At 58.0% G+C, this 26,471-nt stretch overlaps 1 protein-coding gene across 1 annotated transcript; it reads left to right on the top strand.

Moving 5' to 3' along the window:
• The first annotated feature begins 5,445 nt into the window (after positions 1–5,445).
• FOXL2 (forkhead box L2) lies at positions 5,446–8,026 on the top strand. Its single transcript, XM_030954374.1, has one exon. The coding sequence runs from the start codon at positions 5,814–5,816 to the stop codon at positions 6,735–6,737; it is 924 nt and encodes a 307-aa protein (XP_030810234.1). The 5' UTR covers positions 5,446–5,813; the 3' UTR covers positions 6,738–8,026.
• Positions 8,027–26,471: the final 18,445 nt, after the last annotated feature.

Genomic DNA, 26,471 nt, shown 5'->3' with positions numbered 1-26,471 from the left:
AAGTGCTAGAAAGAGCAGCTTGCTTTTGAGGCTGTCAGGCTGAAACAAACGATCTTTGCTTCGAGCTTCCTAAAAAGACATAATTTCTACTCTGTGTAAAAAGCAGAGGCTGCCTTGTTTGTTTTTATTTGCAGCATTCGGCAGCGTTGCTGTAGGCCACGAGCTGCAGGATGGCAGCAACACAGGATTATCCTGCAGAGCCCTGCCTGGTGAATCCATAACAGCCAACCTGAACTCTGCTGCGGGCTGCCATTTAATACCACAAGAAACTGTTTGCATTTCATCATGTAACCGGTTGTGTGAATTCAAGAACCTTCCCTGGATCAAGCTCTGTTTTCAGATGAAAGAAAGGAACTACCAAATGCTGGGGTGAAATACAGAGTTTGTTTTCCTCTTGGTCTGTTCTCTAAGCATAAACAAATATACTGTAGTGAAGACTCGGGCTCAGGCTACAGAAGAAGAGCTGAGGAGAGGTGGGAAGCAGGAATAGATAAGGGGAAAGGGCTGGGGCTGGTCTTTTCTTGTGAGATAGATTTCTTTGATATCGAGGCAGCAGGAATAGGCTCAAAACTGAATGGGATCATGAAAATATCTTCAGAGTATCAGCTGAACAGGGAAATCTACTCTCTGGATCCTAAAACCTTTCACTCCCATTGGATTCGGTAGAGAATTGAGCCCATTTGTGACTCTTCCCCTCGGGCTCTGTTAGATGGACTTTTATTCAATGTGATTTCAGTCCAGATCATAATAAAGTTGCTCTGTTCCTCATGAAGCTCACATTTTGGATGTACAGCCATCATGGTCTACGGATTGCTTAGTTTTTCCTGTAAAAACAGAAATCTTTGTACAGCTGGGAGCTTGTAAAAACAAGCCTGAAGCTACCAAAATTTTTAGCTGTACAGTATAAATGAGAAACTAAATTCTCCACTGCAAAACATATAGGCTCAAGGTTTTGACAATGAGACTCATTCATGCAGAAGAAGACACTTTCCAGGTGAATATTTCCTTCTTCTGGCGTCACACTCTGAGTAATGTAATTAAAGAGCGTTTATGAAATGTTCGGGGCTGTGCTGCTGGGAATCCTGAGCAGACGGCAAAGCGGGATTGTGTGTGTGTTTGTGGTGTCCCTACATGAGCGAGGTGAGGTGATTTGCAGGCCAAGTGAGAGGTGAAATTTTGATCATGCAAGCTTTTCCAAGGCAGCGTTTAGGGTCTAAAGGCAGTGACACGCACGCAGTCTCGTCTCACATAATAGTTACGCTGAGGTTACAAAGGTTTTAATCCTGGTGGTCGGTGCTGTGCCGACAAAAGCACCTCCAGGTCCGAGCCCTGCCTCTAGGTGTCATTTAGAAAGGGAGCGAGCGGGTTTTGGAAGGGAAGCGGGGCCGGCCCGGCCCGAGCTGCCTGCGGGCACCGGAGCAGCCGCATCCCGGGGCACCTCCGCTCCCTCCGCCCGAGGGGACACGGGGCTCCGCGCGTCGGTACCGCGGGAAAACGCCCCCGTCCCAGCCTTTTCATAGAGCAGATCGGCTGAATTTTCATTGAGGCCAGAATATTTTATTTCCCGCAGTACATTTCGTTAATTCTCATGAGCGCCGTGGTGCGAGACAGACCCGCGCACGCCGCGTTTAACACCGACCCGACTTTTTCTGGGTTTGTTATGTGGAAAAAATACTACACGATCTTAAAAACCAGTAGTACCTGGGAAAACAATATTTTTAAGAAAAAAAAATTAAAAAGAAAAGAAAAAGAAAAAGAAAGGAATAAACTCGGAATAGTTGAAACGGCAGCATGGTGACTTTGCGGGGTGTGCCGAGGGAAGGAGAACAGCCAGGGGGACGGAGCGGGGACCGAGAGCGCCCGGCCCTCCCCGGCTCCGGGAGCCCCGCGCCGCCGCGGATCCCGTTCCTCGGGGAAACGGGACTCGGAACAAGGCGCGCCTGGGGCCGCATTTACACCCGTGACCGTGTGGCTGCTACGTGAATTCAGTGAGTGCGGATAATGTCGGGACGGCCCCAGACCGTGCGTGCTGAGGAGGCACCGGCCGCGGGTCCGTCCCCGGGAGCCGGGCCGCGGCGGGGCAGCAGAACGGAGTGAGAGCCGCGGGGCTGACCCCGGGCTGTGTCGCCTGTCCCCGTCCGGGTCTCGGTGCGGTAGGCGAGAGCCCTGCCCCGGTGCCTGCAGGCGGGCTGCGCTGGCCGAACGGGAGCGGGGCTCTCCGAGCCAGAGGCGGATCGGCTCTCCGTTTTCTCGCCAAGAGAAAAAATAAAAAAAAAAAAAAACTTAGGGAGAGGAAAAGGCTGCCGCATTTTCAAACAAACCGACCCCAGACCTTCCCGGTCCTGCTGCCTGCAGAGGGTGAGTATAAAAGAAAACCCAAACCACTCGGGCTACTCGAGTCTTATCAGCGCTTCAGCTGAAGGCACGGTTTTGGTGGGAATCCTCGTCCGGGCTGCCGGGGCCAGACGTGGGGGTGGCACCGTGCCCCGTGTCCCCGCGGCAGACCCCGCCGCTCGCCGTGCCCCGCTCCGCTCGGCGCTCCCACCGCGAACGGGCTCAGCGCTGCGCGGCGGGGAAATCGCACCGGGGCCGCGGCGGGGCTCCCGTGCTCTGTTCGGGAAGGGGAACCCGCTCCGGCTCGGTAGCGGCGAAGCCCCGGTTTGCAGCATCTCTTGGGTCCTCTCTCAGCGGGGTTGCGCGGCCGGGATCGAGCCCCGCTCTGCCCGCCTCCCTCCCGGCTTCCCGGCACCGGGGCCGGGCAGTGTCCGGGGCTGTTCTGCCCCCGTGTGCAGAAAGCGAGAGTCCCTTCCCCGCCGCAGCAGGCCGGGGCAAGGGCGCGGTGCCGTGAGCCCCTCCACTGCTAATTCCCCTCCTGTATCCCCTACCCCGGCGAGCGGCTGCGGGACCGGCCCGGGAGCGGCTCTGCCGGCCCCTTCTGCTCCCGGCTTGTCCCGGTTTGTCCGTCCGCTGCCCGGCCCCGGGAGCGGCTCTGCCGGCTCCTTCTGCTCCCGCCGTGTCTGGGTTTGTCCGTCCGCTGCCTGGCCCCGGGGGCACCGGCGGATCGGGCCGCTCCCCGGGGCCGTGCCGGGCTCCCCGCTCCTTCTCCCGAAAGGGCTCTCCGCGCTCCTCTGCTCTCTGCCCGTCCCCGCTATTGCATTCCCCTCGCTGCGGCTTTTCTGTGGGCGCCGATAAGCCCTCAGCTCTCCGCTTAACCGCAGCTACAGCGTTCAGCTGCCAGGGGCGTGTTCCTGCATTTTCAGGTAGTTGTTTCATGTCCCAAAAAGGGCTTAATTAAGAGAGGGGAGAGGGGAGAGCCCGACAGCCCCTGCCTGCCCTTGTGTCAAGCGTTCAAGTAGCCGCACACGGGGCTGCGCGCTCACCTTTGCTGCTCGGCCCGACCGCCGCTCCCAGCGCTGGGCTGAGCTTCTGCCCTGGTGTTCATCCGAAATCCCCCTTGATGGGGCTGTCAAAAAAACCCAAACAAGGCCCTCGGATGTCAAATGTCCTTTGCGAGCGAGCGAGCCCTGCCAAGGAGCTGCGCGCCCGGCTCAGGAGTGAGAAGGGAGGAATGTGCCATTTGGCGGAGGTGATGACACACGCAGCAGCGCTGCTACACCTGCACCGGCTCCGGCCGCGAAAATGCTGCGAGGGGGAGCGCCGGGAGCAGCATGGGTGGCCGGCAAAAAGGAGCTCCCCCGGCCCTGGGGAGCCCGGCAGCCCCGACCCCGACGGCGGGGCACAGCTGGCTCCGGCTGCTGCGTCGCCCTGAGCGGGGCGAGGGGCCGGGGAGCCGCCGGGAGCTGCCCGGGGAGGGGATCCCTGGAGAGGGTTTCTCCTGCGGGCATCATCCCTTCGCCGTTTCGTTTGTGCGCCTTAGGAGAGAACCCGGGGCCGGCGCGAGCTGCTCCGCGCCTGGGTGCGGAAATAGACGGGCCTCCTTTCTGTGACCGAAATCACACAGCCCGGCTTTTGGGCCATACGTTCCTCCGCCGACGGGAGATAAAGGATTGGTTATAAGGCTCTAGGCGAAGATGCACAAACGTGTTCTAACTGAGACATATAGAAATATATAATTTTATATATATATACATATATGCATGTATATAAATCTAATAGTTCTTCGAAGAGCTAATTTATATCTCGGTTAAAATACGTTTCTACATCTTCGACTGCCTTTACCCGCAATTAGTCTGTCCCGGGTAGGGGAGCAGGGACCCGTGGCCGGGCAGAGGAACTAGAAATCCGCTCATGGGCCACCGAAACCCTTAGCGCCGCGACGGCAGAGGCCAGCTGTCCCGGGCACGGACGTTCGGGAGCTGCTGCCCCCCCGGGCTCACGCTCGGTTACGAAAATTGATGTCGCACTTAAAATCACCGGGACAGGGCACATCGTGAGAGGCGGTTCGCAAGCAAGGAAGGCAGGAGCGAGTCTGAGGGCCATGAGCTGCCGGCGGGCAGAGCTGCGGGCTCCGAGGTGAGCGTGCAGCTGCTGCCAGGGCCGCTTTGGGCAGCGTGAGTTGTGTTTGAGCACGGGCGGCGAGGCCGGGTCCGGCGGGCTCGCTGCAGCGCCCCGGGGCCGAATGAGGCCGCGGCCGGGGAGCGCCGGTGGTGCCGGCCCCGCGGAGCCCGGCCCGGCTCCTGCGGCTGCCGGCGGTGCCTTGTCTGCTGGAAAGGCTCGGGAAACAAACGGGATCTGCCCCGCTCCCGGGACAGGACTACCGAGCCCGTTAGAAACCAGTGTGAAGTGTCCGCCGCTGTGCCCCGGGGCACTGGTTTGTCACAGCGCGACATCTCTTGTGCTCGGGCCAGCTGACACTGCCAGCCTGCTGCTCGGGGAGGCTCTGCCTGAAGGCAGGAAAAGGGAAGGAGAGGGGAATGTGGATGCCACATACGCTACTCCCGGAACCGTGTGAAATAAGCCGAAGCCCTCCAGGGGAAGGAGCAGGAAAGCTGCCCAGTGTGTCATCCCCCGTCTCGCCACCCTGCCCCGGCCCTCGAGCCGCATGTCAGCCCCGCAGCCGCGCTGGGGCTCTGCGTGTACTCTGTGGGGAGGGAGAAGGGGCGACCCGACACCTTATGCTTTCTGCCTCGGCAAATAAGAGCTGCAAGAATCGACTTGCAGGGAGCGGCAACAGCCTCCTTGCGCTCCCCGGGCGCGATCGGTTGGCGGGGCCCGCGGCCAAGACATATAAACGCGACCGCGTGTGCGGCTGGAAGTGTGACAAGCCGCCGTGGCAGGGCGAGCGCCGCGGGCACACCCCTTCGCACCCACCGCCTCCAGCGCGACCCCGCGCCGGGCGGGAGGGGAGCGCAGCGCCGCGGGACCGGCGGGCTCCGGGGTGGGCGGCGGAGGCTCGCCCAGCGCCCCCGGACGCCGCCCCCGCCTCCCCCGCCCCCGGCCGTTCCGCGCCGCTCCGCGGGGCCACGTCGGGCCGCGTGTGCGCGGGCTGAGCGCGGCGCCGTGACTGCGGGGTGAACTCGGCCGTGCCCAGCGGCTCGGCGGCGATAGGGGAGCGGGCTCCTGACGAAAGCGGAACTCGGCCGGGCCCATACAAATCAGAAAAGAGCCCGGCCGCCGCGGCAGAGGGGAGCGGAGACCCGCGGGGGCAGGGACGCCGCCGCCGCCGCGCTGCACGGACCAGCGGCGCCGCGAGAGGCGCCTCCCGATCTCCGGCCGGGTCCCGGCTTCGACTTCGGCTTCGGCTTCGGCCCCGTCGCGGCGAGCGCGGAGCGGGACGGCCGCCGGCAGCGGGCTCCGTGCAGCGGGCAGCGCTCCGCACCGCTGGGCGCCCCGGGCGGCGGGCGCGGGGCACCATGATGAGCAACTACCCGGACGGCGAGGAGGACACGGTGGCGCTGCTGGCTCATGACACCGGCGGCAGCAAGGAGCCGGATCGGAGCAAGGAGGAGCTGAGCGCGGACAAGGGCCCCGAGAAGCCGGACCCCTCGCAGAAGCCCCCCTATTCCTACGTGGCCCTGATCGCGATGGCCATTCGGGAGAGTGCGGAGAAGAGGCTTACGCTGTCTGGGATCTACCAGTACATCATCAGCAAGTTCCCTTTCTACGAGAAGAACAAGAAAGGCTGGCAGAACAGCATCCGCCACAACCTCAGCCTCAACGAGTGCTTCATCAAGGTGCCCCGGGAGGGCGGCGGCGAGCGCAAGGGCAACTACTGGACCCTGGACCCCGCCTGCGAGGACATGTTCGAGAAGGGCAACTACCGCAGAAGACGAAGGATGAAACGGCCTTTCCGGCCGCCTCCGACCCACTTCCAGCCGGGCAAGACCCTCTTCGGCCCCGACAGCTACGGCTACCTGTCCCCGCCCAAGTACTTGCAGTCCACCTTCATGAACAACTCGTGGCCGCTGGCGCAGCCCCCCGCGCCCATGCCCTACACGTCCTGCCAGATGTCTGGTGGGAACGTCAGCCCCGTCAATGTGAAAGGACTCTCGGGCCCGGCGTCCTACAGCCCCTACTCGCGGGTGCAGAGCATGGCGCTGCCCAGCATGGTGAACTCCTACAACGGCGTGGGCCACCACCACCACCACCACCCGCACGCCCACCACCCCCAGCAGCTGAGCCCGGCCAGCCCCGCGCCGCCCTCGGCCCCGGCGGCAAACGGAGCCGGCCTCCAGTTTGCCTGTGCCCGCCAGCCCGCCGAGCTGTCCATGATGCACTGTTCTTACTGGGAGCACGACAGCAAACACAGCGCCCTGCACTCCCGCATAGACATCTAGGGAGGCTCCGGCCAGCGCCGTCACGGCAATGCACCGGCCCCGCTGCTACCCCGCCGCGTTCCCCCGCGCTCCGCGTCTCTCCTCCTCGTCTCTAGTCACGGACTTCCCTCTCTCTGTGCCCAAACTCTCGCGGTGGGGAAATAGCGGCTTTGCCCCGCGCGTAGTGTCAGTGTAGGAGCGTCCCTCCATGAGAAGAAAGCAGCGTAAGTGTGGGGGTTCCCCGCGGGGCCGCGCCGGGCAGCGGCGGCCGGGCCGCCTCTCCGGGCGAGCGGGGATTCACCGGGAGTTTCTCTGCTCTGTGTGTGTGTGTGTGAGAGTTGTTGGGTTCGGTGGGGTTTTTTTGGTTTGGGTTTGTATGGTTTGGTTTTGTTTTGTTGGTTTAGTTTAGTTTAGTTTTGTTTTGTTTTTTTATGGGGTGGGGGGACGGGGGGAGCATCTAATTAAAAATTGGTTGTTCAGCCCTCAAAATTATTTTGTAATTCGGCCGTAATCTTTTCGGGCTCAGTCATGGGGAGAGTAAAACGGAGTTTGTAAATAGCGGAGGCATTTTCACGCGTGCGGTGCGGGGCTGGCGGGGCCTAGACACTATCGTGTGCCCGCGGTGCTCGTCCTCTTCTTCATCCCCTCTGTCTTCTTCCTCGCTCTGCAAAGCACTGCGCTTCTTCCGAGCTGTGGCTTTTTCGTTAAAATAGTACTTAAAGTGGGGACTGCTGTAACAGCAGATGTGCGATATTGCTGGTTAATAGAAACCAACAAACAAAACGCGCCAGGGTCACTCGTGAAACGTTTCGGCAGCGGTAAATATATTTTTTAAAGGAGACAATGTCCTCTGAGGTCTTAAAAGTAATTTTATACAGGTCTAAAAAATATTTTGATGTTATTAAAAAAAAAAAGAGACGCTTTCCTGTAAATTGGGATATTTTTTCCGTGTGCATATTATTATTAATAATGAAAGTTTAAACTATCTTCAGGTTTTTTGCCCCCAAACCTGGCCCAAAATGGATTTCCCGGTAGGTTCTGCTTTTGAATGCTTACTCTTTTTCTTAAAAGGTTTTGATCCTTCAATTTTACATAGATTAATGTGGAAAAAAATAGCGATTTTAAAACAGGGGCCAGTTCATAGCGATTTTGTAAATGTTTGTGTAAACCGATAGATGCTGTGGCATAGTACCATTTTGGGACCAACTTTTCTAGAATGAACTAGCACTTTCATTGTACTTTCTAGCATTGTAAAGTCTCCAATAAAATGCCTTTCCTTCTTTCCATATCGTTTTATTTCACTCGCTCCTCCGCGCTCGGGATCGGGAAGCGGCAGCGGGGAGCGGGGCGGGCGCTGTGTGCCGGGGCCGCTCCGGGCGGCGGGCACCGCTCCCCGTGCACCGCAGTTCGGCTGCGGGACCCGTGCTGGGCGCTCCATCATCTCCGCCAGGCCCCGGGGCAGTCTCGGCGGCGGCCGACAAGGTGCGGGAGCGTTGCGTTGGTTCCGCCGTGTGCGGCGCCTCCGCTCCGGGCCGCCGCCGGCACCTCGCCCGTGTGCCCGGCCCGGGGCGGCGGAGGCCTCGCGCTTGTGCCTGGGGCTGTGCCGGACCCTGGCTTCGCTTTCATTTCTTCCTCGCGTGCTCGGAGCCGTGGTCCTGGAAGGAAAAGAACGGTCCCGTGCCGCCCCAAGCCCGGCCCGGCCGCGCTGCGACGGGGCCCGAGCCCCATGCGGGAGCCGCAGGCGGGTCTCTCTTTCCTCGCCGGGCCCGGGCCTGGGCCTCGCTTCTAACCCTGCCCGTCCCCGCAGGCAGGGCCCGTGCCGGGGCTCAGCAGAGCGTGGGGCCGGCGGGGCGGCCCCCGCCCGGTGCGGGCCCGGCTCGCAGCGGGTCCCGCTCAGCCCCCGGCCTGGCCAGGCCCGCGGTGCCGCGGCAGCGGCGGGGACGCGCTGTTCGCCTCACGGGCCGCGCGGACAGCGCGCTGCCCCGGCCAGCGCTGCCGGGGTGAACCGGTAACGGGGCCGAGCATTCCGCAGCCAGGGGCCTGGCACTCGCCCCTGCCTGACTGCCTGACGCTCTCCCTTTCTGCAGGCAGGGCCTGCTGGCCCGCACGGCGGGAAGCGGCAGCCTGCAGCCCGCTCGCACAAGGCAGTGCGAGACGCGGGGACTGGCGGCCTCTCTGCCGCTCAGCGGGCATGGCCAGGGCACAGGGGCTCTGAGGAACCCGCCCGGCCATCCCGTAGCCCTGCGGTGCCCCCTGGCCCCGCTCCTCAGGCGGGGAGGGCGCTGCGAGCGTTGATGCGGCCGAGGGGCTCCGCTCCGGGGGGATAGAGGGGCACAAGGGGTGCGGAAAGCGGGGTCACGGCGAGGCGGCCGTGCCGCTGGGGCGAGCGGCTGCCCGGTACAGGCGGCACGGAGAGAGCCTGGCCTCCGCACGAACACCGCTGTAACGCGAGGCCCAAGGCCGAAGCGGGGATGCCGGCGCACACGGAACGCGGCCGGACTCGCGCTGTTGCCAGCGCACCGGGGATCGCGGCTTTGCACCGGAGGGCTCAGGGCCTTGGCTGCTTGTTCCTTACTAGATAGGTACTGTCAATACCGCTACTTTCCTCAGGGGTATGTTGAGGCCAAAAGGGAAACCCTGGCCACCGAAGGTGGGCATGGGGCGAAGGGAGGGTGGGAGCAGCTCCCCGGACCCCCGCCCAGGCCCACCGGCGCTCCCTGGGCTCCGTGCTGGGCTGTGCCGTCGTTCGGCCCGAGGCAAAGGCTGAAGCACCGCTGGCACATCCCCGGGAACGGCTGGGGCTCGCCAGCTTTGGGTGAAGCGACACCTGACCGTGCCAGGTGCAAGGAGAGAAGGCGGCAGGCCGGGACCGGGCAGGGACGTGCGGCCCCTGGGGCTATTCCAGTTCCTGGAATAGGTGGTGTCCACCCAGGTCCCGCTGTGCTTGACCAGCGGCCGACTGAGCCCATAGAGAGAGGCAGAGAGCCGCGCGTTTGGGAGAGAAGCGGGCCGGCAGGGCCGTGCGGCCGCTCTCCCTGCCAGGTCAGGGGCCTCGTCCGACTGTCGGGCTCCCTGTGCCCGGCCGGGGCTCTGCTCTCCCTCAGCCCGGGCTCCCTGTGCCCAGCTGGGCTCTGCTCTCCCTCAGCCCGAGCTCCCTGTGCCCGGCCGGGGCTCTGCTCTCCCTCAGCCCGGGCTCCCTGTGCCCGGCCGGGCTCTGCTCTCCCTCAGCCCGGGCTCCCTGTGCCCAGCTGGGCTCTGCTCTCCCTCAGCCCGGGCTCCCGCAGCTGGGCTCTGCCTCAGCCCGGCTGCGGGGCTCTGCTCTCCCTCAGCCCGAGCTCCCTGTGCCCGGCCGGGGCTCTGCTCTCCCTCAGCCCGAGCTCCCTGTGCCCGGCCGGGGCTCTGCCCCCCCTCAGCCCGGGCTCCCTGTGCCCGGCCGGGGCTCTGCTCTCCCTCAGCCCGGGCTCCCTGTGCCCGGCCGGGGCTCTGCTCTCCCTCAGCCCGGGCTCCCTGTGCCCGGCCGGGCTCTGCTCTCCCTCAGCCCGGGCTCCGTGCTCGCCGGGGCTTCCCTCAGCCCGAGCTCCCTGTGCCCGGCCGGGGCTCTGCTCTCCTTGTCCGGGGCTCCCTGTGCCCGGCCGGGGCTCTGCTCTCGTTCTCCCTGCTCCGCTCCCGGGCGGCAGTGGCCGTCGCGCCTGTAGGGTATTTTTGCGATGGTTTTCTGTATTTTACAGCGACTGCAATGAAACTCGCAGGGAAACCGCGGGGAGAGCCCGGCCGCCGTGGCTGGCCGCGCTCGCCGGGCGCTGTCGGGCGGCGGCCTGAGGCAGGGCTGGTCCTGCCGGCAGCAGCCCGGCCTGTGCCGCTGCCGGGGACTGCCGGGCGTCCCGCGCGGTGCCGCCGGCCTGGGGAGGGGGTGGCCGTCATCTCCCCGCGTGCTCGTGCTTGCCTCGGCAGCGGGCACGACCCCTGGGGAACCGCTACCGAGCAGCCAGGCACGCAGGGACCGAGTGTCCCGTAGAAGCTGTGCCTGCCCGCGGGCCCGCTGGGCAGCCTGGGTGATGTGCAGGACCGGGCCTCGCCCCGAACAGCGGCGCTCGGGACTGCAGGGGCTGAGCGGGAGCAGGAGCGCTGCAGACCCCTCCGCAGACAGCTCCGCGGGCACGAACACCAGCACAGGACCGAGGGGTGCCCGCGGTGGCTCAGCGCTCCCTCGCACCCTCCTCCCGCGGCTCCCACCTGCCCCAGCCCCGTGGGTCCCTGACAATATCGAGCGGCCGAGCGCCGCACTCTTGGCAAGCGCAGGCTTCGCGCGTTGTGTAAGGTCTTTCCCCGTTATATAAATGACGGCGGGAGGAATGCGCACGGAGCGGGACGCGCTCCCCGGGACAGCACCTTGGCGCGGAGCCTCCTCCGCTCCCGGGGCTGCTGCGGGGGCCAGAGCCAGGGAAAGGGGGCTCAGGGCTGCTGAGCCGCCGCTGCCCTTTCGGAGCGGCCCCGGGTTTATGCAACGCTGGCGAGAGATGAAAGCAGAAGAGCGAGGGGTGTTTTCTCCCTGTCCGGAGCGGACGTGGAAGCAGCCCGTGGAAGCAGCCTGCCTCTGTCGGGGAAGGACAGAGTTTGATCCCCGAGGCTGAGCGGGGATCTGTCGGGGAAGGACCGAGTTTGATCCCCGAGGCTGAGCGGACTCCCAGCGCCCCTCTGCTGCTGCAGCCCCCGGGGCAGTGCCAGCGCCGGGGGATCTTTTGTCACCGCAGCTTTCTCGTCCTCTCCGGTCCTTTGCACAGGCCGCAAAGGTCCTTTGAAGCCTTGGCCGGGCTCGGAGGGTGGCAGAGCCCTGGGCGCAGGGAGCGCTCCCCGGCGGCACGGCACGGCACGGCACGGCACGGCTCGGCACGGCACGGCACGGCACGGCACGGCACGGACGGCACGGCACGGCACGGCTCGGCTGCCCTCTGCCTGCGGGCCGGCGGGAGCGCGGGGACAGCGGCCCGGCAGCGGGATGCTGAATGAGGGACCCCGTGGGCTCTGTCCCGGCTCCTCTTGTCGTGCCGGGAGCGGGAGCGGGCAGGGGGCGGTGGCTGCGGGCAGGGCAGAGCAGGCTTCGTGAGGAGATACACACACGGCTCTTACCTTGCGCCCTCCCTCCCGCCCCGGCCGGAGCGGCTGTTTAGTACCGCCTGATTCCTGGTATTCTTGTCAGTGTTTTAAGCGGTGAAAAAGTCATTTCCAGTCCCATGGTCTGCGTTTCACCCTGAACTCATTGAAAAGAGAGTGCGGGGTCAGGACTGTTTATTATACAACCAATTAAAACAGGAAAATATGCAAAGGCTTCATTCAGCGAGATCCGGCTATTGTTAAGCCGAAAACGATATTTTTGCTTCAAAAATAAAAAAGTATATTTGTTACTTAAAAAATCTCCGCTCTGCGTGTGTGACGGTCGGGAGCGCGGTGAGGTCCGGCGGCCCCGGCCCGGCCTGTGCGGCCGGAGGGCGGCTCGAAGGGGCGGGCGGGCACCGGGGACCCGCGTTCCCCCCCGTTCCCCGCCCTGGGGGTCCGCTCCTGCCCGCTCGCAGGAGGGGCCGTTCGGCCTCAAACGCGGGGGATCAGCTCCGTGCAGGCGGGCACGGACAGCCGGCGTGGTGCTTTGGTCAACCCCAGACGGCGAAAAAATCATTGCTAGGGCTAAAAAGCTGGACGCTGTAGCGGGCTCGGGCAGGGCCGGGATAGGCAGGCTGGAGAGCCCCGAGAAGCGCTGCAGAGCCCAGTGTTGAGCTCCGGAGCGGCGCTGGCAGCCCTGGGCACACCGCGGCGGCCGGGACGGGCGCAGGGAGAGGGGACTCAGACGGGGCTCCCGGCTCTGCGGTTCCCCTGCGGCTTCTCCATCCACCAGAAGCCCATGCCTGGGTCTGCGGAGCATCTCCGCCCTGGCAGGCTCTGCTCTGGGGCACTGTGACATCTGTCCCGCAGCACAGGACAGGGGGAGGGAGGGCAGGGGGCTCCTCCCGGCGCCCGCTCCGCCGCCCGGGGCCGCCGCGGCACCGCCGCCCGCCCCAGGTAGCCCTCGGGGATGTGCTCAGCAGCGGGCCTGGGAAGCGTTCACCAAAACAATCGCTCGGGCTGGCCTAATGCAATGAGTTTATTTTAGTCCTCGAGCTGTATTGAAAACATTCGCTCTGCTTCTTGTGGTTGTTTACAGTATGTCGGTCTCAACATCACAGCCGCCCTTCTGGAAAAGTCTTACAGGATTCAGGCAGAGGGAAACCAACACAGAAGTGACTCGGAAAGCATGATGGCAAATGATTAATCAAATCAGAGACAGGAAGGCGGAGGTAATCAATGAGTTTTCACTTATAGTTTACTTGGATTAACATCTTTTTCCTTTTTCTTTCCGTGAGTTTAGAAACCACACGGGGTTTTATTGCCCAAACAAGCAGCTGCAAGATTTGGTGGGCTGGTCGGGAATTCTTTCAGAATCAGCTGCATGTTTCCTGAAGAAGAAGAATTCGGCTTTCGACAAAACCTCGTGCTTGTTCCCGCCCCGGGCACACGGCGCCGGGCACCGGGCAGGGCTGCACCCCGCGGGACCCCGCCCGCTGCCCTGCGGGACCTGCCCGCTGTCCCGGAGACAGAGAGGCGAGGAGCACGGATCAGGAGCGCACAGGCAGGGACGGAGAGCCCTGCTCTCCTTCAAGTCGCACAGTGAGCAAAAAGCCTGAGAAATCTCATCAGGTGCGGTTTGAAAGTGAAACACCGGCTGTCCCTGCTCTGCCTTTGAGAGAAGGTTTGCGAGCAGTGTAAGGCCTTTTCCCGTTATAAAATGACGGCAGGAGGAGCGGCACCCTGCCTTGCCCTGCTGTGCCGTGCCGTGCCAGAGGTGCCAAACTCGGTTTTCCCTGTGGAAAAACACGGGTGCGGGCACACACGTGGCTCCTGACACCGGCGAAAGCTCCTGTCTTCCCAGGTGGTCCCTGCAAACCCGACGGTTTTGCTGGCAGATAAATTGTTCGTCTACTTTCGTTTAATTTCTCTCTCTTTCCAAAAGTAACTTCCCCCCCGCACCCTACATGGATAACAAATTCGGAGCGATCACGAAATAACGGGACGGAATTTCACTTTTGTCGTTCACAGTGACCATTTTCGATGACATGAGGCAGCATGGGGTGAATGCGGGCACGGAGTGGCCCCGAGCCACGGGCTGGCCCTCGAGGGACATGTCACTGACAGCTGATGGGCATCTGGCCTTTGGCTGGGGCAGGGGAAGGAAAACCGCGGGGCTTCAGTAAATGGCCCCGGAGAGGAGAAGGTTCGTGGTTCGTGGGCTGTCGGGGTAGCCTCCACTTCTTCGAGCAAGCAGTGCTAGCCAAGGTGCGGGTTTGGAGGCACGCTGCCGGCGCCGCCGCACACAAGAGTTACTGACCTGTTGTTTAAGACATGTCGGCCGTTTCCCCGTTTTCTGCCCAGCGATAACTGATTCTTTTCGTTACTATCGTTTTGTTCCTCGAAAACCCAAACAATCAATAAAGTGCAGGGTGAAGCTGGGCACAACACGAGGCGTAATGTTCTCAGTTATCAAAACGGGGAGGAAACAAAAAAGAGTCACTCGCTACTGATCTCTTTTTTTTTTTTTTCAGGTGTGGCTTTTAACAAGATGTTCAGAAAAAAATTATATCAGGCACATGTTGGTCTGCGCTTCCTCTGTTCCTGACTTTGGAGGCGATATCCCTTGGTGCTTATCGGCCACAACGTCTGAGGCATCTGGTACGTGGCTCCTGACTGCTCCCCGCGCTCGGGTACGAGTGGTTCTTGCGGCACGAAGGTTGCCCGGCGTAGAGCCCCGCATCCAATCCCGCATCCAGCCCTGCATCCAACCCCCATCCAACCCGGCATCCAGCCCCGCATCCAGCCCCGCATCCAGCCCCTCATCCAACCCCGCATCCAACCCTGCATCCAACCCTGCATCCAACCCCCATCCAACCCGGCATCCAGCCCCGCATCCAGCCCCGCATCCAACCCCGCATCCAACCCCGCATCCAACCCTGCATCCAACCCCCCATCCAACCCGGCATCCAACCCCGCATCCAACCCCCATCCAGCCCCGCATCCAGCCCCGCATCCAACCCTGCATCCAACCCTCCACCATCCACCCCCACCCCCAACCCCACCCCGCATCACCGCACCAGCATCCAGCCCGCATCCACCCTGCATCCAACCCTCATCCAACCCCCATCCAACCCGCATCCACCCCCATCCAACCCCATCCAACCCCATCCCATCACCCGCATCCCCCCCATCCACCCCATCCAGCCCCCATCCAACCTCAAACCCCCATAACCCCCATCCACCCTCCATCCAGCCCCCATCCAGCCCCGCATCCAGGCCGCATTCAACCCCCCATCCAACCCCCCATCCAGCCCCGGCGAGGAGCCGCTGGCAGCCACAGCGGAGAGTCAGAAGTGGCCCCGGTAACGGCTCGCAGAGGCCAAACAACGAAATGCCGAGAAATGTTCGCCGCCACTGGCTGCCGGGCTACTGAAACTCCCCCCGGGCCGGGAGGGGTTTGGGGGATGCAGGTTGCAGGAGCCTGAGGTTTGGGCAGCCGCAGTTCTGCCTTGTGCGCTCTCCCCGAGGTGTTGGGGCCGTGCCCGCCGGGAGCTGCTGCCAGCCCCTCCTGCCTTCAGAGCAGTCCCAGAGGGGCAGGAGGCACCGGAACGGCCCCGGGATCCCCGCCTGTACCAGCGGGAGAGGGGCTCCGAGGCGCTTCAGTCCATGTCCCCGTTAGATCCTGCCATGGATCTGATGTTCCCTGCCGGGCAGCCAGGGCAGAGGCAAGGGCAGGGACAGGGATATGGGAAGGGGCGGCCTCTGTGTCCCCAGCCTTGCAAGTCGCTTTTCTGCTTCCTATGAAGCCTCCGACATACAGGGACGTTTTCAGGAAAACAAAACAAAACAAAACAAAACCCAAAAATACCCCAAACCCCACAAACAGAAAAACAAAACCCAAAACACCTAAAAGACCAGGAGATTTTAAAAGTTAGCTGTATGGCTTTTAAAAATACCCTCAGTGATATCTCCTGTAAGGCAGCCTCCTGCCCGGCCTGTTGTAGTTCCAGTCTCAGGGAACAGTCCTCTTAACCTACTCTTTTCCCCAAATCAACGAGTTTGCTTTGGAAGTCTCTTGGCTCGCCTTTTTTGATAAACCACAGTTCAGCTCAGCCCAGAGCAGCCAGTGGTGTCTGGGACAGTCACCAGTTGCCTTGGAACAGAAATGGGAACCATTTGTTTAAACATCTTAATGTCCTAAAATCTCTAAGAGCCATCACAGAAGGGTTTGGGGTTTTTGTTCCCTTCCCGAAGCGAGAAGGGAGAGAGGGGATTACAGGGAAGAATGTCTGCTCCGGCTGCTGCAAGCACCAGAAGATTTTGGTTTGCCTCCCCCCATCAGTTTTTCCATTCCTTGAGGAAAATTTTTCAGTATCTGAATCAAAGCGCATGATTCCAACTTTTTTTTTCCCTGTTGTTTTGTTTTATCTCGGCCCTTTTTCATGTTTTCATTTAAAAAGTGACAGATTTGGTAGAACTCTCAAGTGTTTCCCATTAGAGGCGGGGAGTTCACCCGTGCGCCTTTCTGATGTTGCACATGACGCGTTTCGGGCTTTGAGGCAGGAGCACGCCCTGAGCATTGCGGCTGGAACGGTGCGGAGCAGGGCCGAGCCCGGCGCTGAGGCTGAGGCCGAGCCCGGTCTGGAGCTATGACTGGGCCCGGCCCGGTGCTGTGACTGTGACCGAGCCCGGTCCGAAGCTGTGACCGAGCCCTGCCCGGCGCCGTGACCGAGCCCTGTTCAGCGCTGAGGCCGAGCCCGGTCCGGAGCTGTGGCTGTGACCGAGCCCGGTCCGAAGCTGTGACCGAGCCCTGTTCAGCGCTGTGACCGAGCCCGGTCCGGAGCTGTGACCGAGCCCTGTCCGGCTCTGTAACCGAGCCCTGTTCAGCGCTGTGACCGAGCCCTGTCCTGCGCTGAGGCCGAGCCCTGTCCGGAGCTGTGGCTGTGGCCGAGCCCCGTCCGGAGCTGTGGCTGTGGCCGAGCCCCGTCCGGCGCTGTGGCTGTGACCGAGCCCTGTCCGGTGCTGTGGCTGTGACCGAGCCCTGTCCGGAGCTGTGGCTGTGACCGAGCCCTGTCCGGAGCTGTGGCTGTGACCGAGCCCTGTCCGGTGCTGTGGCTGTGGCCGAGCTCTGTTCAGCGCTGTGACCGAGCCCTGCCCGGCGCTGTGGCTGTGGCCGAGCCCTGTCCTGCGCTGAGGCCGAGCCCTGCCCGGCGCTGCCCTCTGCCGGCCCCGCTCCGCCGGCAGCCGCTCCGTGTCTCTCCCCGGGGCTCCGCGCGTCCCAGCGCCGCGGCCGAGCACGCCCAGCCCAGCCGGGGCCGGGAGGTGTTTCCCGGCCCGCCGGGCGTTTGCTCTCCGTGCGGTCTCGCAGCGCGGGGAATTCCCGCTCTAGAAACGCGCGGTTGCACATTTCTGCTTTTGCCGGCTCCCTTCCCCTCGCGGATTCTCCTTGGCTGCTGCTCGCCCTCTCTCGCTGTTACCTCTCTCGCCCTCGTTCCTGACAGCAGGCTTTTACCACTGCTCTGGTGTTCCATGTTTTTAACCACCGATCTCTCCTTGAAGGAAAATTTCCTTCATGTAACAAATCGTTCTGAGTTCTTGCGTTTTGGAGCGTGGCCCCAGACAAATTTTAATAAAGTGTTGTGGAAAGCAGCCCTTGGTTAGCAGAACTAGAAGGTGTCAAGTGATCTTCATAGCCAAATTTTCCTGTAAATACATGCAGGACACAATCCTTTTTTGGCAACTGAGACTTTGCAAATACAGAAAACGTATGTGTACACACTTACTGACGTTTTTGGTAGTAAACCTTCATTTTCTATTACTGAGATCCAAAAAAGTCACGGTGTAGTCCATTGACCTTGAGCAAAGGGACATTTGTAATTGCAAAATGTGAAGTGAGAAAAAAGAGAACAGGGTATGGGCTAAGGAAATATCCCTTTCCATACATTACTCACATCTGTTAATGCACGGACACAGGATTGTTGCTAGCTTATAGCAGTGGTTTGTAATTCATGCAACAAAATCACCAAGTTCTGTAGTTCCCAACATCACAGGTTTAAGGTGTTCACAATTTATTAAATTGTACACGAATTCTAAAATTCTTTATATGATCAGCTATGGCCCTTTATTTGAAAATGAACTATTGATAAAGTATTAAGAGTAGCAGGGTTTGCTGAAGAAACTCGAGCGTGGTGGATGCTGGAGAATGTCAGGAGCAGTGAAGTGATGCTGCAGTGAGCAGGAAGCCCTGGATTCCCCGTGCTGCTCCCTGGCTGGGGGCTGGCAGCGGCCCTGCCCTGTTTCACTTCTGCACGGGGCTGGGCAGAGACTGTGTGGCACTGCAAGAGGGTCCCCACGGCCCCTGGGCTGACATGAACACTCCTGTCCTTGTGTCTCAGCAGCCAGCCAGCCAGCCAGCGGGAGGATGAGCTGTGATATCCCCTGCCAGCACAGAAATACAGACTGCAAATGAATCCCCCCTTGGCTGCCCAGCCTGGCCGTGGTGAAGCCACAGCCCCGCTCGGTGCTGCAGGGTCAATGTGCCAGCTCTGATGGCAGGATGAGAGTTTGAGTGGCAAGGACTGAGCTGGGGCAGCTCTCCTCTGTGAGCAAACCTATCTGCCTTGATTTCCAGGGTTGTTTTTCTCAAATCTTTCAATTTCTGAGCTGACAAAGACTGAATTTTGGACTCACTGAGCACCCACAGCTTGAGCCAGTGCAGTGGGAAGATGAGGAGCTGGCTGTTTCTGGGAGGAAGGTGCTCACCTTGCGTTGGGAATTCCAGGAGTGGGAATTTTTTTTTGTGGTTTATCTTTGCAGCTATGGTTATATTTGTTTACTGTTCAAGCAAGACTGAGGTGTTTCTGCAATACCACAGCACAAGGAGCAGCCCCAGCTCCTGAGAGCCCCCAGACAAAATACTCCTGTGATGTTTGCAGTCTGTTGCAGACTGAAGGGCGCCCTGCTCCCGGGAACTTGCCAGGGCTGATGCTGCCCCAGTGCAAATCAGCAGAGCAGAAATGAACCCAGTGCACCCTCATGGTGCTAGGAGGGATTTCTATTGACATGGGCAGTTAACAGCACTTTTCCCTTTCTCCGGTGCCTCACATCACTGTAGCACAGAACACCTGTCATGATTTAACTTTTGTGCTTTTTCCCAGAGAACTGACTGAGATGGACTATTTTCTGGTGGTCACTCAGTATTTTCTGGCTGGCAGTCAGAAATAAAAGTCATCCACATGAAGAGCCCAGGTGCTGCAGGAGCAGGGTGGAAAAGGCAAACCCCTGAGCATGGCTGTGCTCTCAGGCTCCTTGAAGGAGGGTGCCTGTGGATCTGGCACCAGTGGATTTGACACAATGTGAGAACTGTTTTCCTGTATCACTCACATTATAGTTGAAATGTGAAATGAGCTCCATGTGGCAGCAGCCAAAGGAAAGAAAAAGGGAAAGAAAAAAAAAAAGGAAGCACTCTCCAAAAGTTTCAGTTATCCCTTGAAGCTATATTACAACATCTACTGCTCTAATTGAATCAGTGTGAGAACTTTTCCCCTCCATTTAGATCATTCCTAGTCTCTGTCCACTCTTCCCTGGAGATGCACACATTTGATACAAAGTTGTGCCTAAGGGACACCTACACCCAGGGTAGGATTTAATGTCCAGTTTACTGAGTTAGGTGCTAAGAAGGAAATGTCAATTCTCACGCGTCTTTGCCAGAATCCATTATGATGTTCCCCCTCTTCTCTCCCCTTCTTTATAGACTCAGCACTCAGCAGGTGAGGCACAGGAGCTTTGTCTGAGTAAAGGCCACTGGGTGTGCTCTGAGGATGCAATAGGTGAGTTGATCATTCCTAGGGAGTTTGTTGGGATGAATCAGAAAACCTCCAAAGCAGTGGTGGCACCTGTGACAGTGTTAGCAAGGCTGATGGTGATGAAGAGGCATCGTGGTCTCGATGCTGCTCAAACCCTCCCACCCTGCTAGCCCTGAGCAGGAGCTGCATGGGAGGGCTCCTTTTCCACCCCTGAAAGCACAGCCCAGTCAGCATTGTGAGCTCTCATTTGTTACATTTAAAGAGCATTTTTAGCAGCGTGGAGAAAATCTCTGCATGTTTCAAAGTATCAATGCTGTTACATGACCCAAAACTACTTGACAGCTGAGAAAGCAAAAGCCCTGGGTACCCAAATCCAGGTCTGCTCCCTAAGTGTTCACATGTGCCAATCAGTAGGTGAGCCACAGAAACATATGGCTCTTGTATCAAATACATGGAATCAACTTGAATTATGAAGACTTTGAAAAGGTCCTCAGTTTAAATGTACACGGCTCTCTGAAATGTCCAGCTAGGTTTAATGCAACAATTAAAACCAGATAGATTGTCAGGATTCATAGAGCAGGGGTAGAATTAATTCAATATGAAAGAAGTGAATGACTGGGAAGAAGACAGAAGAGCAGAAGCAGCAGGGAAAGAACAAGAATGAGTGGAGGGATGAAATGCTAATATGGGGGGAGTAGGGAGAGTGAGGAATGGAAAGGGGGAAGAAAGAAGAAGAGTTAAAGATAAAGAAAAAATGAAGAGGGATATGAGATAGGAAAGAGAAGGAGAGCATCAAGAAAAATAATGACACTTTGTTGTGTAATCTGTCAGCTTTGACTTTAGAAAAACTAAGCCTGCAGCATAAAGGTTGCTACTTACATATTGAAAGTATGTGGGAGGGGTTTGGGATTTTTTCATAGTGTTATATATATGTATTTATATATATATATGTGTGTGTGTGTGTCCATGTAATTACATACATAAAATGACACAGAAATTTCAGTCTCCCTGGGGATCCCCCACTGTTCCCCACACTATCAGTTTTCCCAGCCTGCCACATGTCCAGCAGCAGTAATGCCCTGTTCCACGCCATGCTGTGAGCCAGGGCTTTCTGTTTCAGTTTGCTGTTTGTTTGTGTCCTGCCCTCCAAGAGCTGGAAATGGGGGTTCTGGCAGCACCTAACTTCAGGGCTGTCCCTTGGGTTGTTTGCAATTGCTGTTTCCCCCTGTTGATATTGTCATTTTGCATTGACTGATCCGAAATATAGAAAACGTTTCATTGTTGAATTGGTTATTAATTGAATTAGTGCTGTTGGTTTTGCCTTGTGTGTTCCTGTGCATGCAAGCTGCTAGTAAAATAGCACAACTTTTCGTGGGTTTTAGGGTTAAAAGAGTCATGGAGTGATATTGAAACTATCTATTTGATGTTCTCCCCAAGGTATGAGGAAGGTCAGACTCCTTTAGCTTTCTCCCACACTCTGGAGAGTTTCCTCTTCTCCACAGGTATCCTCAGGTCCTCCCATGAGTGTGTTTACCCCTCATCCCTCCAGGGAGGGCTCGTTTTTGAGGAGTCCAAGGATTTTTTAGTTCAGTGATGGATACTTTATTTCCTGGTGCTGTTGGAAGTGGCATTTCAGCACTTTGGCAGCGACCTGTGTGCTTCATTCCCGTGCCCTGTCACAGCTGGCATTGTTCACCTTTTCCAGGGTACAAAGTGTTCTAACTCAGGCATGGATCCCAGGTTCATTAACAGCACATGGTTAATCTGTAATTTTTCTAAAACTAAAAAGGCCTCTGGCCAATGCTGGACCAATTCTGGATGTCTTTTCTTCTGTTTTGTATAAAAATCTGAGCTAAATTTTGCTATTCTCCCTTATCATTCCCCTGTTTAATTTCTCATAATTCTAATAATCCTGTTATGAAGACAAGAAACAGAAACATGGATGTTTAGCACTTAACAATGTCTTATTGTCCTACTGCTTTTGGAAAAGGGAATGGAAGAGGAAAAACCTCACATAGGGCTATAAGCAAAACAGAAGGAAGTGAGTTCACTATCCACGGGAAAGCACAGCTCTCCTGTGAAGGAGATTTTTGTTTCAGTCAAGGGGAAATGCACCATTGGTCTGGTACTGAGCAGTTCTGTTCAGCAGGCTGCAATGCTGAAAAGAACTTGTCAGGAAACCCCCCAAATGTGGACCTTGGGAGTGTTTCTGAAGAACATAAGGCCTCTGGAGTCTGAGGCAGAATCAGAACTGCATTGGAGAACTGGGGATGAAATAGTTAAAAGCTCCTTAAAAATTCTACAAATTTAGTGCTCTTTGTAAGAACAGCAAAACCCCAGATTACTTAATGCCTGAAGTTTGAAAAAGCACAGAAATAACTGAGCACCCTCATTTTATTCCCTTCCTCCAGAAGATGGCAAAAGTTAGCTGGGCTTAACACAGGCAGAGGGAAGGAAACGTTGCAGGGCTGTGTGCCCCAGTTCCAGGTCAGCAGTGACATCTCCATGGAGATCACAGCCAGAAATGCAGCTGTGAGAAGATTAAATTTTATACACCAAGTGTGGAGACACAAATTGCAGTATTTGTTAGTGCTCATGGTGTGACAGATCTTCTGCTGAAGAAAAATCCCTGGAGATTCACTCCTTAAGTACCAAAGAGATTAGTTCCCACTAATGCAGCAGATATTTCGGCTAGGACACTGTGGAGAATTTGCATTTATATAGGAACTGTGACTGAAAAAAAAGAAAGAATATATAACAAGTGTATAGAAAGAAACATCAGATTAAATACAGATTTGGCAATTTAGTAATACAATTTGGCAACTAGGATTTTTTTCTTTCCATCTCAGCAAGGTACTCTAGAAAAAGGAAAGAAATATTACTAACAAAATCAAAAGAAATAAGCTTTTATTTCTCCTGCAGTTAGTTTTGTTCCTATATTTAGCTTCTCTGGCAGTTTATAATTTCAATATTAGGAAAATATGAGTGTATTTGGGTAAAGTAATACACTGAAGTCAGGAGGCTTCCTGCCAGCAGAAAAGAGCTTGTTTAAAGGATGCTCCTGAGGTGGCTCAGCTTAACCTGATGCTTATCCCACAGTGAAGTTCGAATTTGATTCCTAGCAAATTTGTCCTCACAACTCTTTGGCCTCAGGGTTTTGACAGCTGCTGTAGCTGCTGGATCGATGCTCAGAGAGGATTTGTGCCCATGGCCTTGGGAGGGAAGGGAGCAATGGCCAGTTTGGAGGATGTTTGACAAAAGGCAGCACACCAGCCAGCTGTGCTAACAATTCCTCTCCTAAATTCTCCCTGAGAGGAGGCAGGCTGTGTCTCTAACTCACAGAAAGCTCCAGTTCTCTTCCTGGAAGGACAGGGCAGGACCAGAGGTGGGGAAGGACGTGGAGCTCTCAGCTGTGCTTCCTTCACATGGAGCTTTGGGTGTGGACAAGATGCTCCCATTTGAACACACATTCATTTTCTCCTTTGGACAGTGTTCAACAGCCCAGCTTCATCCACAGGAAAGTAGTGGTTGTGTCTTCTGTTAAGAGAAAATGTTCATGTCACAGTTCACTTCTACAAGGTCATATCCTTATTCTTTAATCTGACTGGGAAATTGAAATGAAGTGATTCCCTGACCCTCTGCTCCCTGTGAAAATGCAAATATATCAGAACAAAACCTTGATATTTTTTTCCAGTTTGAAGTCTCTTAATATGTCAAAATATTCAGTTTCCCATCCAGAAGCAGGATAAAATCATGTAATCTCAACATTTTTGGCCGAGCTGAGTTTTCTGGGTAAATTCAAATGTGCAGAAGGAATATTGCCAACTGTCTGTTTTTAGCAGCATGAGAAACAATGCCAACCACGGAGAAGAGCCTGTATCACTCCCACTGGAATGGCTCAGCGATGCTCCAGTCAGGAGCCGGCTCTGATGGGGCAGGAGAGCCCCGCAGTGCCGGGGCGTGAGCCCCACCCCCGGGGTGGCTGTGAGCTCCATCCCCGGGCTGTGAGCTCCCTCCTTGGGGTGTGAACCCCACCCCCGGGCTGTGAGCTCCATCCCCGGGCTGTGAGCTCCATCCCTGGGCTGTGAGATCCATCCCCAGGGTGTGAGCCCCATCCCCGGCCTGTGAGCTCCATCCCCGGGCTGGGTGTGAGCTCCATCCCCAGCCTGTGAGCTCCATCCTTGGGCTGTGAGTTCCATCCCCGGGGTGTGAGCTCCATCCCCGGGGTGTGAGCTCCATCCCTGTGCTGTGAGCTCCATCCCCGGGGTGTGAGCCCCATCCCCGGGCTGGCTGTGAGCTCCATCCCCGGGCTATGAGCTGCATCCTTGGGCTGTGAGCTCCATCCCCGGGCTGTGGGCTCCATCCCTGAGCTGTGAGCCGCATCGCCGGGCTGTGAGCTCCATCCCCGTGCTGTGAGCTCTATCCCCTGGCTGTGAGCTCCATCCCCGGGCTGGGTGTGAGCTCCATCCCCGGGCTGTGAGCTCCATCCTTGGGGTGTGAGCTCCATCCTTGGGCTGTGAGTTCCATCCCCGGGGTGTGAGCTCCATCCTTGGGCTGTGAGCTCCATCCTTGGGCTGTGAGCTCCATCCCTGTGCTGTGAGCTCCATCCCCGGGCTGTGAGCTCCATCCTTGGGCTGTGAGCTCCATCCCTGGGCTGTGAGCTCCATCCCCGGGCTATGAGCTGCATCCCCGGGCTGTGAGCTCCATCCCCGGGCTATGAGCTGCATCCCCGGGCTGTGAGCTCCATCCTTGGGCTGTGAGCTGCATCCCCGGGCTGTGAGCTCCATCCCCGGGCTATGAGCTGCATCCCCGGGCTGTGAGCTGCATCCGCGGGCTATGAGCTCCATCTCCGGGGTGTGAGCTCCATCCCCGGGCTGGGTGTGAGCTCCATCCCCGGGCTGTGAGCTCCATCCCTGAGCTTCTCCCCAGTGTGAGCTCCGCTGTGAGCTCCATCCCCGGGCTGGGTGTGAGCTCCATCCCCGGGCTGTGAGCTCCATCCTTGGGGTGTGAGCTCCATCCCTGGGCTGTGAGCTCCATCCTTGGGCTGTGAGCTCCATCCCCGGGCTGGCTGTGAGCTCCATCCCTGGTGTGTGAGCTCCATCCCCGTGCTGTGAGCTCCATCCCCGTGCTGTGAGCTCCATCCCCGGGCTGTGAGCTCCATCCCTGGAGTGTGTGCTCCATCCCCGTGCTGTGAGCTCCATCCCGGCTGCGTCAGCGCTGCTGGCCCTGCCTGTGCAGCAGAGGAAGCAGGCACACAATAGCTCCAGCGGTAGGAAGCTTTCCAGTCTCCCCCCGGCTTCCTCCCCCAGCAGGGGCATTACCTGCCTGCCCACCCCTCTCTGCTGGGGTCACCTTCCTGCAATCCCCCCGCTCCCGCAGCTCCCCCTGGGACAGAGCGAGCCCTGCTCCAAGCCCCCAGCAACGGGGCCGTTCCCTTGTGCTCTGCTGCAAGCTCTGAAGGAGCTGCTGCAGTGTTAATGGCTCTGTTGCTGCCAGATGAAAGGAGGGCAGTACTCAGATCTAATAAATCACCAGATGTTAAAGCGATTTCTGCCTTCTCTCTTACAGTGCACATCAACAGGAACGTGCTAAAGTGCTTTTTTGTACCGTTTAGCATCTGACATTTCAGCACATCTTGTGAGTGTGCATTAGGAGAATGGAATGTTACTATATTTGTGCTTGCAGATTTGGAATGAGAAGAAAATCTGGAGAGATGCAATGTGCACATGGGATGTTTTCCAGAGGGGTTGAGGCTGAGGAAACCCAGCACAGTGAAGCTTGAGCTGTCTTGAGACTTCGGGCTGCAAATGCACGGAGTCAGAGTTTTGAAATGGAACTGAAAACTGGAGAAATTTGCAGCTGCTTCTCCAAACCCTGCTTCATTGTGGGATCCCAGATGCCATTGTAAAATACTGAAACAGCATGTTTGATTTTTGCAGTTACTCTGAAATACCTTGTTCCTTCCTCGTCTCCTCAGCTGTGGGTGATGTCCCTCTGGCTGGTGCCTTCAGAAAGGCTGTTTTTAGGAAAACCAGGAGGCTTTTACTGCTGAGACCTGGCAGGGCTCTGGGACAGCCACTGCACATCAGCACAATATCTCCCCATGCTCTTTCAGCAGTTTGCTCTTGGATCCCTCCCTGCCCATGCAGTGAGGTCCCTGGAGCCCCTGAAGCCTTCAGGCAGCACAGGAGTGTGTCTCCGTGTGTCAGGGCCTGAGGGCACCAAGAGGCTCCAATCAGCCCGAACAGCCTTCCCGGGGCCCTCCAGCCACCTCTGCCCATGGCCCAGGAGCCTCTTTCTGCTCCCCCTGGAGGCCTCAGTGCTGACCTGAGCCACAGGACAGCTCCAGCCACGCTCACAGCTGTGCCACAGACTGACACTGAGGCCTGGTCCCAGCCCTGCCCTGTCACTGTGCGTCTGCCCGGGACACCTGGAGGGCACTGGCTGGAGCAGGGAGGAACCAGCAGCCTCGACTGCATTTTGACATGGAAGGTGGGTCTTGGGAGATGGGCCCGATGCTTAACTCACCCCAAGAGAAATCGAGCTCTCTCCAGAGGTGAAGGACACCTCTACAAAAGGTGTAGAAGTGCCTTCCTTGTAGGTTTGTGCCCTAAAAAGTGGAGACAAAATTGCAGAGGCAAAACTGGTGAAATCCTTCTTCCCCTCCTCTCCTGTATTTCTCTTCAACTGACTTGTTGGGATGCTACCTTTCCTTTCTAGGTTTGTTTCTCTTCTCTTGCCCAGGCTCTGCTTTGTCTTTTTTAAGAGTAACATCAGTGTTCAGGTGTCTTTGCCCGCTCAGCCCCTGTGCTGTGCTGGCAGGGCTGTTTCCAGCCCAGGCTGCCTTTGCACT

This window comes from Camarhynchus parvulus, chromosome 9, assembly GCF_901933205.1.
Source record: "Camarhynchus parvulus chromosome 9, STF_HiC, whole genome shotgun sequence".
NCBI classification, from domain to species: Eukaryota; Metazoa; Chordata; class Aves; order Passeriformes; family Thraupidae; genus Camarhynchus; species Camarhynchus parvulus.
Note: the sequence above shows the minus strand (reverse complement) of the source record. Positions and strands in the feature narration are given on the sequence as shown.